Here is a 12,095-nt window from a genome sequence, read left to right as displayed (position 1 = left end):
GCACTTGTGTAAATTTTGTTAGTTGGAATCTGCATCAGACACAAGCCGCGCCGTGGCCCTCATGGGCGTGTCGCGGGTTATAAAAGGATTTGGAGGTCGAGGGTTTTAAAGGGCCTGACCCTCAGAAACTGTATTGAGCCACGCCGCGGCTGGTCAGACCGCGTCGCGGGCTAATCCTGACAGGCCAGGTTGACTTATATAAAAAAAAAATATATTTTCGTGTCAATTTCGGGTTAGGTTGTTACAGGTGTATATAAGTAGGTATATGCTTATGTATATGCAAATATATACATAGGTGTATATGTATGAGTATATATATATGTATATGTACGTGTGTATGTATGTATGTATGAATGTGTATAATGTAGGTTATATAAGGTTAGTAAATAATAAGAAAGGTAATAAGTATATATATATATATATATATATATATATATATATATATATATATATATATATATATATATATATATATATATATATATATATATATATATACATATATATACGTACCACTCTTACATTAATGTATATATAACACTTATATATATTATACATATATATCACCTAGTTATAAATGTATGAAAATAGATAAAGAATATATATATATATATATATATATATATATATATATATATATATATATATATATATATATATATATATATATATATATATATGTATCATATAGGTATATTCATACATGTAACATAAAGATTGATTAATTAAATAATAATACTATTATTAGTATAACTTATACACGTAACTATATAGTAACACTTAATTACACTAAATATATTATCACTATTATATATATATAACTAATAAGTATATAAATAACTTGTTATGTGTATACACTATTAACGTGAAGGTTATAATTAAAGATAGCGTACAAAGACTACAAACATAACTCTACTTGTAGCCTAGGGTGATCCTTGGTACCATTATGGGACGCTTGTGGATCTCAAATGCCAAGACTTAGATTCTGGTCAAGAGATCCTGGGCCGCTCGGTAACAATAGATCATTCGAGTGACTTGCATGGTAGCAACGAAGTTTGGGCAAGATTGTACAACATCTTTGTTAAGAATTATAACCCGAACATTCTTAACTAGAAGCTTACTATAAGTGGAAGCTTTCCATAAATAGTAGGTTTCCAAATATAGAAACATTTGAGAAATAGTAACTTTTCTCGAAAACCGTCACTGTTAATATAGTTTGCTATATTAATAAAAAAACTTTATGTCTATTAGACATTAACTAATTAAACATTATATCTCTAGGTTGAGATCTCCGGTTACATACTCCGTTCTTACAACTTGCGTGGAATTTCTTGCTTGCTACCAAGGTGAACTTCATAGCCCCACTTTTTAACTGTTTCTATTACTTATTTTGAACTTTTGGGGTGAGACACGTGCTTGCTTTTAAACTGTTTTACGCTTAGACACAAGTACATGAAAACCTTATTTTGATTAGTTCAAACTGTGCTGCCATGCTTTGATTCATGCTAAATCCCTGCCATGATATCGTTAATTTCTACGTATAAATGCAAACTTAGTTATTGTGAGTAGGCCTACTGAGAGCGACGTCTCTAACCATTTGACCGTTGGTCTTTGGTTACATAATAATGATTTAACTACACGAACGAATAAAGTGATCACGGGGTAACTTTGTTTAGTCTCGATATCATACACCTCAGCATTACTAACGAACTTATTAAACTTTATAATTAAATCTTGTGGTCTAAACACTATTATAAACCTATGTTGTTCACTCAACCATTTCTGGTTGACACTTTAAGCATGTTTTGTCTCAGGTGAAGATTGCTAAAGATTATTTGCTATTTGGACTTTGCTGCTTTTGGAGTCCGCATTTATACATTCATATTATTGCATTAAAACATTTAAGTTACATTAACATCTTGAATTTACAATTGTAATGACTTATTACCTTCCACTGTTTTAAATACAAATAGTTTATATTAAGAACGTCTCATATAGAGTCGTTCTCGTTTATACATACTTGTGTTATGATATTGTGAAGTCATATTTCCCCGGCCCTATTTGGGGGTACGAAAAATACGCTTCCAAAAACAATGCTCACCTCATCAACCCGCAATGGCTATCCCTCTTCCACCTCCATGCCCCAAAACACCTATTTTTCGTCAATTCCAAGAATGATCGTCAATTCCAAATATATGTCGTCAATTTCAATTGATAACCGTCAATTCCAAGAATAGGGTTAAGGTGGGTGTGCCAAAGGTAAGGGACTGGGTACCCCACCTTTATTTGGTTACCGGGCACGGGGTAACCGACACTCATCAAGCTTTCTATCACAACTCTATGGTTTCTCTCATAGTAGGGCGAAAGCATTGACGGAGGTTCGTGGAATTAGGGCCCCACGTGGCTAAATAAGAGAGTCCGCCAATTCTAAATTTTTTGAAGCACTAGGAAGACTTTAACTTCCTTTCAAATAATCGAGCTTGACTTGGGAGACTCTACTTCCAAGTTTGGAACAAACATAACTTGGAAGACTTTAGTTCCAAGTTTGGAAGACTTTACTTCTAAAATGAGATGATGCTTATCTACTTCCCACATAACAAGCTTTTATGCTTATTTTAAGAAAAGGTAGGAAGTAGTTACTACCTTTTCGTTAATTGCAAGCGCAAGGGTGCCATAGCTTTTGGCTATGGGTTGTGTTTTCTATCAACACTAGCACGAAGCCATTGCTCCTAAAAATGATAGCACTTTGTAAAGCTCAAGGCTCCTCTTCTCACGGCACTTAGCATAGCTAAATGTAAAATGGTGTAGATTAGAAAGTCTCCTACACCAAGTGAATTAACCATTCAAGTTTATTTTTGAAACATAAGAGGGTGGACTTTAACCACCGAACTTTTTAAAACCGGGAAGACTTTACTTCCTTAAGTTTGAAAAACTTGGAAAAGACTTTACTTTTCCCTCAAACATTGTTAAAAAATTATACAAGTTTTAACCATTTTAGGTGTTAATGATATGAATTAGTGTAATGGTTAAAAACTTGTTCCAAAAATTGTTCGACATTGCGAGCTTTGAACTATATAATGCATGTGATACGTTTACTCAAAATAGCTTCAAAATGGCCCAAAATTTTAATTCTCTCCCCTACATTTAGCGTATGCAATGCCCTCATTGCATTAAAGCGGTAGAATAGGTGAAAATGAGGGACATTTTGAAATAGAAAAGATGAAAGGGAAGAAAGTAAAAACCGGGGAAAATCAAACGATTTTTGTTGTTACCATTCGTATAATATGTAGTAACCAAGTTGCTCGCATGTCATTGTACCACTTGATGAGCCAAAAGAAGGAGCCAAGGGTATATGTCATTCCCTACAATTTGAAGTATGCTCACAAGGTACAAAATGTACGGGGCCATACTCGGGGGAGTATATGCGCCCACAATAAGATCAAAGAGTTTCAACGTCATCACAAAAGTAATCAAAACAATTATAAGTTTAAAGACAAACTTCATCAAATAATCCAACCATCATGATCACAAACAAATAATAATAATCTCTATGCTAAACAAAAAAGCACAAGATAGTAACGATCATCCACAATTTCATAACCAATAAAGTAACCATCATAATCATCAACAACACATGCAAGATAAACACGATAATAAACATTACGATCCTAATAGTGTTGGATTATTACAAACCATAATTCAAATTCATCGTTTCATCCGAGAATCACATACCCTCCGGATTCAAATACTTCCCATCGCTATCGATTCAAACACAAACAAATTGTTTTCAACACACACAAATCATCAAATTGTTCGAATTCTCCCAAACCATCCACCCTTAGTTATTACATGCCACTTGATCAAATAAAAGTTTCACAAATTAACCAACCATAAATCTTAACTAGATCACACACAAGAGGAACAAGAGCACAACAATAGAAATTACCACCAACTATACCCTCCGTAGTAGGAACTTCCAGATTGGTCTTGATTCGGGTAGTCGTCATAATTTGGTGGCCTATCCAATTCACCTTGCTCGCTTAGTTGTTGTTATTCCCTCCTCCTTGCAAAGTACGCAAATTCTTGAGCTCGCCTAAGTGCCTCGTATGGGTCATAGTCGATTAGTGGTTGGGTTCTCGGTTGATTATAATCATACGGGTTAAAAGTGAGAGCAAATGGCCTCGAGGAAGTTGGGTCCGCTTGATGTAGCTGGCTACAATGAACTTCCCATTAAGAAACCGCACGTAGGCTCGAGAAGTGGTAGCCTGCTTCATATGCTTGGTTTGCTTGGTTAATATTGATTTGATTAAATTGATTTTCAAGCCAAGTTTGGTCATAACCGCTCGAAGCACTACACCCCGCACCTTGTGCTCCACTACTTGCTCCAAGATTACCCGTTTCATACTCATGTCTCACCCTTTCTTCTTCTTCTTCTTCATTTTCCCCAATGTTGTTTAGATCAAACCATCTCCTCATAAAGTTGTTCACGTCCCTTTTCAGAATCTTGCCCCCTTTGAAATTAGCATAACCGAATCTAGCCATCTCATTGGTCATGTACCCTGAGATGTCAATTCCCAATTGCCTTGCTATTCGTGTCATAAATACACCACCGACCGTGCCCTTCTTCCCTTTTGTCCCAGTTTTATCGAAAAGATAGTTAACAATCACATGAGGGACATGGACATGTTTCCTATTGGCAATTCAGTCAGTGAGCTAAATGTCCAAGTATGACGTTTTCTCATTGCTATGAAATCGGTAGTTGACCATGTTCGCAATGAATCGGGCTATGATCCGAAGTTCATGTGTCTTAAGGGTGTTTGCAACAGTTTTGAAACAACCCAACCCGTATGCAACTCGATAATTTTTTTTTTAAATAATAAACAATTAACGCCCGATTAAATGTTTACATAACGTAAACCATTCCATACAACCCATTTAAACAATATAACAAATTTAATGTTTACAAAGAGGCACGAAGGCCCTCAATCAAATGTAAAGTAAGTTCGACCCATTAATATGATAGTTTTAATCCAAACAACACCCGAGCATGGTTTGGGGCTAAACTACCCAAAACACTAGGTCGACTTCCAAAAGCTTCAACAAGCATCTAATAAGGGAAATCTAGTGCCCAACAACCCCTTTCCCTTTCTCCACACCTGCATCTAAAACGTAAACAACGAGAGGGGTAAGCTAAAGCTTAATGAATGCAATAATTATACATATACATATATAACCTACTTACTTGCAATCACTTACACAATACCGCATACAAGCTAGCAATTCGACAACCATGCAAACATTATGCATAAACTAATATCCGCAATTCACAATAAGCTAGCAACACCAATAGCATATAGTTCACAATTTAATATGATAATACAAAATTCACACAACCATGGTTAACCAATCGTACAAGGGAACGGTACTCGCGAAAGACCATCGGAGTTCATAACATCCATTAGTGTACTTAGCATCGCGTAATCACTAATCCCCCGGGTGATGTCTTAACACCGCGACTAACTCACCCCATGACAATGTGGTGTCTTAACACTGCGACTAACCCACATGTAAATCAAACCCATGAATGGTGTCTTAACACCTCGACTAACCCACTCGTAACGTAGAATGTGGTGTCTTAACACCGCGACTATACCACATTTCACGCAACACAAATAAATACATTATATACGTACTCGCATAATTATTCCACTCACCTTATCACGCCGGTGGTGATTAAACACTTCCTTAAGCTTCAAGTGAAGTACCTAATACATTAAGTACCCAAATCAACATACAAACTAGTGGAACCAACTACCAATACTTAACTCTTGAGCATTTAATGATCCAAATGCATTAAATGACCCATTTACACCAAAACCGTCCATCAAAGGTCAAGACTCATCATTAATCACTAAAAGCTAGTGATTAAAGTCTACTAACACCAACTAACAAAATTTATGGGTATTTCATACCCATCTTACCCAACTAGGTCAACCATTACCCATTTGACCCATTTTAACACTTAGACTTACAATTTTGGTCAAACTTAAACCCATTAACAATCTTTCATCATTACACAAGTGTATTAGTGACTAACATCACAATTAACACTTACAACCTCAATATACATGACTAAAACCCTAGATTATAACCATTAGGATTACCTTACATCAATTTAACCCACATTCACCCATTTAACCCCCAGTTGGGTCTTACAAGTCTCAAATGAACAAACCCTAGCCATAAATCAATTAAAACTCAAAACACGGAGTTAAGACTTACCAACACTATCAAGTAGTAGCTAAGAACGAGGAGAACAAATTTCCTTCTTGCTCCAAAGATCAAATCACAAATCTTCACCCTCAAATCTCACTTTAAATCTAAGTGGGTTTTATGTTTTGAGAGAAAAGAGAGAAAGAAAAGAGAAAAGAAATGAATAAAAGAGATATGTGGCTGGGATTTTAAGCCACAATCTGATCCACACGTAAAAAGATGAAAATACCCTCGAACCACGCCTTTTTAAAACTGAAAATCGAATCAGCACAGCAGTAAGGTCAAGGCGCGACCCCACATCCTTGCGGCGCGACATTCAACATAATTTTTGAGCTGTTTAACATGGTTCCTGATCCTGATTCACGTACAATGTCGCGGCGCGGCCCCAGCCCTCTCCGGCACGACAATCAAAGCATTTTGTCCAATTTTTTGACTAACTAAGTCCAAGACTCGTAGTATGACTCGTGCCCTTCATACTCGCTTCGCATATACACTTAGGCTTCACCACTAGGTCTCACTCGATTTAAAACCTTCATAAACCATGCATATACTCATACATGTATACATTCTCATGTGTATATATATATATATATATCTCGCATATTTCAACAAAATCTTTAAATCATTTAATCACATATACGACCAAGTATAAACGTCCTTAAAATCAAATACGTATCTTAAATCACATATGGGGAAAATGGGGTGTTACAAGTTTTACCCGAGCTAAAAGTTGCATCACTTATTTGGTGCCAGGCCGCAGGATAGTTAAATTCTTAAGGGTTGGTATTGGGAATTTTGCAAGACAAGAGGAAATCCCAAAGGGCATCAGTGTTGTTTCTAAATTCGGTGTAAGTTCCCAGGGCTCTAATAAGTTAGAGTATGCTCATGTTTCTTTGTTGCCCGCCCAAGTAAAAGGTCATGTAATCTTGGTCGGTAATTGATTCTACCCTAAAGTTTACAATCAAGGTGGAAGTGAACTCTAAGGTCGGGACAGTGTAAATAGGCTCATTATATCTGAAAACTGGAACCCAAGGGTGGATTGATAAGTTCCCATATGGAGCTGCAAAAAGACTCTCAACCTCAGCAGTCATACCGGCTTCGTCAAGAAGAGACCAGTCAACGTATTTCCCAGGATTGAAGTGGTCCTTGAGCCTAAGCTCTAATCCTGCTCTAAAATGTGGGTTCAACAAAATTGTTTGTAAACCCGGGTCTACTGAGAGTCTCCGGATATCCTCCGGGATTGGTGGCACTTCATCATCCTCAACCTCTTGTTGAGCCGCATGACATTTACCCCTGCCCTTGACTCCGATACTCTTTAGGCGTTTACCATGTGAGCTTGTGGGTACGTTAGTCTACAAGATAAGACAACAAGAGAAAAACATTGTAGAGAGGTAAAAGTTAGCACAATAAACAATTTTTCTTTCAAATTCCAATCATTATTTCCAAGTTGGTTTCAAAAATTTCACAATTAGTTTCATCATGCAAAACATGTGCGTGTATATCATACATGAACAAAACAATTGCATTTAGACATGGGCAAATGTGAAACCAAAAAAGGAAAAACCACTTGGTGAAATCTCAAACTTTACACAAAGTTGTAACATTTAGTTCATGCAATCAATTGTCAATCATAAGTAGTATCATAAGCTAAACATGCATTATACTCTATCATTAAGCTCATCTTGGTCAGACATGGTCAACATGAATCAATTGCAAAAAGTCAACCCTAGTCAAAGCCTAATTAGTTCAAAATTTGACTAAGACAAGAGCATTCATCAAATTATATCAATTCTTCATGTTATAGCATAAATATACCGCAAACAAGCACATTATCACTAGTCACATGCTCAAATTGGTCAAATCCATTCAAAACCCTAACTTATGAACCCTAATTTGCGATTTCAAATCAATCAAGCATGAAAGATGGATTCAAAGCAAGATAATCATGGTAGACTAACAATTAAGCATCAACAATAACAATTAACACTCCAATTTGGCTCAAAATCAAAAACCCCCAAATTGGATGAACCCTAGAGTTTCAAAGTTGAAATCGATGTAACTAAGCATGCATATCATGTTAATAAACATCAATGTAGTCTAGATTCATCAACAATTTGACCATTAACATCATAAATCAAGCATAATCTACGAATTAAGCATAAAGAGAAAAATGGCAAAAATCAATCAAATCATGTTAAAGAGTGAATTAAAATGATAGATTCTTACTTTTCAATGTTAGATGATGAAGATTTGCAAGAAAATTGATGAAATTTGAAGCCTTGGGTCGGTTTAGGTTGATTAGGGTTATAGTAGCGCCGCTATTAGAGAGAAAATTGAAGTTGGGAGTGAAAAAAATGAAGTTTTGGTCGTGCAAAATTCTTAAGTAGCAGATGCAAAAGCGCCGCTTTTCAAACAGAAGCATTGCTCATGACAAAACAGAAGCGTCACTCTTGTAAGAAAAGCGTCGCTCTAGGCGAACTAAAAGCGCGGCTTTTGAAAACAAAAGCACCGTTCTTGGCTACTGTTCATTTTTGGCACAAAATTACAGGTTAAAGCGTCGCTCTTGTGGCAGAAACGTCGCTCTTGTAAGTGAAAAGCGCCGCTCCTAGGACAAAAGCGCCACTTTTGTACCTGATTGCAGTTTTTCCAATTTTAAGTCCATTTTGACCCGTTCACAAACTATTTTTGACGTTTTTCGATTTTACCCATATGCATGCAATGCAAGAACATAAAAAATGTAACTAAGAAAAGGAATATCATACAATTCTAAATGGAATGCAATTAAAAGAAATTATATACACAATTGTGGAAAGTTTTTAACGAGTCTATCACCCGACTCCCATCCCCTTGAGATTTCAACTAATCTCAGGGTTGTAAACTTCCCTTCCCTTTGAACTAAGGGAAACATTTTCATTACCGCCACCACTTAACATTGACATTAACCAATCATTCATTACCTTAGTTTCATTGATTAACTCCTTAAGTTTGACTTTCTCATGTTTTGACAAGTTTGACACTAGGTGTTTTCTCAAGTGTTCATCCTTTTTGGATGAAGCCCTATGCACCCGCCCAAATATCTTTTGCATAGACTTGTAAACAACGTCGTTTTGATTTTTGGCTTTACCTTGAATTCCCTTGGTTAATCCCCTACTATCTTTAGTTGGTGAACCAACTTGCCTTGTGCTTGCAATGTATTGCATACTAGCAACAACTTGTGGTGTGGTCAATGGTATTGATGGTATTTTAACACGTTTGGTTTTTATGCTCATGCATTTCCCTTTATCCCGAAGAGTCAATTTCCCGGTTCAAGTCAAAGAAAGAGCCCGCAGTTGCCAAAAATGACCTTCCCAAAACAAGGGGCACAACCGGGTCTTCTTTTATATCAACAATAACAAAGTCAATGGGAAATTCCATGTTCCTCACCTTAACAATTAAGTCTTCGGCAATCCCCATACTAGAGTTAATTGATTGATCAATTAATTTAACTCCCATTGTAGTGCTTGAAAGGTCACCTAGGCCTAGTCTTTTGTAAACGGAGTAGGGCATGAAGTTGATACTTGCTCCCGAATCGGCTAAAGATGTGAGCATCTCCGAACCGTTTACATTGTATGGGATAAGGAAAGGTCCGGGATCACCCATTTTTGATGGTAGGTTACATTTCTTTAAAATTCCATCACACTCCTTTTTCAAGAAAGCGGTGGATGCTTGCTCAACATCTCCCTTTTTGGCCATGAGTGTCTTCAAAAATTTTCCATAGTTGGGCATATTCTCAAGCACCTCCGCCAAGGAGAGTTTAACATAAATATTTTCATTATCGGGTAAGATTGACTTACAATCCATATCATTTAGATGTGTAGGATGTAATGATTAAGGATGTGAGACCGGTATTTCATTTTTCTCCTTAAGGATGTGAGACCGGTATTTCATTTTTCTCCTTAGTTGATGTAGCGAGAACCTCGACCTCGTTCTTTTGCGTATTTGTATTCAATAAAGTTTCGACCTTTTGCTCTTTGTCAACCTTTCCCAATTGAATTTGCTCAAAATCACCCTTTAACTCCTTGCATGTCGACTCGGTAGCCTCCATGGACATAACACTTTTAACTTGGTAAGAAATGAATGTTGCATCGTCTAAATCTTCTGAAAACTTGAATACCCCATAGTCGATAATATCAATTGCTAACGCTTCATCAAAATCAAACTTGTCTCCTTCAATGTCGAACTTGAAAGCTTGAGGATATTCGGATTGATCCACTTCAGTTGAATCAATCGAGTTCACTTGAGCATAAGTATTGGTGGGATTTGATGAACACGCTTGATTTTGGATTGGATTGGTGGTGTTGCTCTCGATATGAATAACTCTCATGTTGTTTGGGTGGTTTTGTTGGTTGTTTAGGTTGTTGTTGTAATTATTCGGGTTAACTTGAGTGTTTGAAGGTAAAGTTCCATGTGGTCTTTCGGCAACTTGATTTGAAATTCTTCCAACGGTGCTCTCAAGGTTTTGGAATGAGGCTTGTTGGTTTCGGAGTTGTTGCTTCAAGAGCTCATTCTTTTTCATTAGAAAAGCTTCAGTTGATTCCACCTTCTTGATGTAGTTTTGCATGATTTCTTCTAAGTTCTTCGAAGGTTGGGATTGTTGATTGTTTTGTTGAGGTTGTTGATTGTAACCTTGGTTATTTTGTGATTGACTATAACCTTGGTTGTTTTGATAATTTGAATTTGCTTGATTGTTGTAAGGTTAGTTGTTGTAAGGTTGTTGGTTTTGGTATTGGAAATTGTTGTTTTGGTTTTGGTTATAGTTGTTGTAACCTTGATTTCGGTTTTGGTTTGTGAATCCGGGTGGTGTATTGGTTTAGTTGTTGAATGATACTTGTTTTTTATTAGGATTGTAGTAACTTTGGTTAGATGTTCCTCCCCGTTGGTAGTTTTGATTACTCACGTAGTTCACATGAGCATCCGAATTCATGAGAATATCATCTAGATCAACATGATTGCATTGAGTAATTTGAGGACAATTCTTCGTGAGATGTGGACCCTTAGTTGCATTAAAACTACCGTTTGTTGAATCTTCTTCAATTCTTTCCCAAAATGTTTGAAATTGATTGTTCAAGCTTGCAATCGTCACTTGCCCATTATCACTCTCAACTTGTGCTGCACTTTTCCTTGTCAAATCTCGCGGTGAAGGCGCCCATTCATATGTGTTGACGGAGATGTCTTCTAACATAATTTCAGTCGCATTTGGTGATTTGTACATATATACCCCATCGAATGAAGAATCAAGATATTGCTTCGTAAAAGTATTACAACCCCGATAGAATGTGTTGATATACTCCTTCTTCGTCAAACCATGTGGTGGGCAAGCTCTTAGTAGCTTCTTGAATCAAACCCATGCATCATACAAACTCTCATCACCCCGTTGTGTGAACCCATTAATCTCCATTCTAAGCCGCTCTACTTTTGACGGTGGAAAGAAATGATTGATAAACTTGTTTGTTAATTCTTGAAAAGACCTTATGGAATCGGATGGTAAACTTCGCATCCAAGCTTTCACGTCTCCTTGAAGTGTGAAGGAGAATGCCCTTAGCTTAAAAGCGTCATCGGTGACGTTTTTGTTTTGTAAATATCACAAAGATCATTAAAGTGTTGAATATGTTCGAACGGATTCTCATCTGTCAACCCATGAAAGTATGTATCCTTGATCAACGTGAAAAAGTTACCCTCGATCTTCCAATTATCCACTTCAGTTGGTGATTTTGTAATAGCCGGTGCTATCATTGTTGGTGCAACCAATCTAGCATACCACATTGGTGTGTCGTTTGGATCAT

At 36.7% G+C, this 12,095-nt stretch overlaps 1 protein-coding gene and 1 non-coding gene across 2 annotated transcripts; one reads left to right on the top strand and one right to left on the bottom strand.

Annotated features, from left to right (window-relative positions):
• Window positions 1–9,552: 9,552 nt before the first annotated feature.
• On the bottom strand, window positions 9,553–10,005 carry LOC139840089 (uncharacterized). Its single transcript, XM_071830313.1, has one exon. The coding sequence runs from the start codon at window positions 10,003–10,005 to the stop codon at window positions 9,553–9,555; it is 453 nt and encodes a 150-aa protein (XP_071686414.1).
• A 1,607-nt stretch (window positions 10,006–11,612) lies between these two features.
• LOC139886713 (small nucleolar RNA R71) lies at window positions 11,613–11,719 on the top strand. Its single transcript, XR_011772585.1, has one exon. It is a non-coding gene; the product is annotated as a small nucleolar RNA R71 (small nucleolar RNA).
• Window positions 11,720–12,095: the final 376 nt, after the last annotated feature.

This window comes from Rutidosis leptorrhynchoides, chromosome 1 (genome assembly GCF_046630445.1).
Source record: "Rutidosis leptorrhynchoides isolate AG116_Rl617_1_P2 chromosome 1, CSIRO_AGI_Rlap_v1, whole genome shotgun sequence".
Classification (NCBI taxonomy): domain Eukaryota; kingdom Viridiplantae; phylum Streptophyta; class Magnoliopsida; order Asterales; family Asteraceae; genus Rutidosis; species Rutidosis leptorrhynchoides.
Note: the sequence above shows the minus strand (reverse complement) of the source record. Positions and strands in the feature narration are given on the sequence as shown.

Coding starts and splice junctions, on each gene's coding strand:
- LOC139840089 (XM_071830313.1), bottom strand. CDS start 10,005: ATGGCCAAAAAGGGAGATGTTGAGCAAGCATCCACCGCTTTCTTGAAA.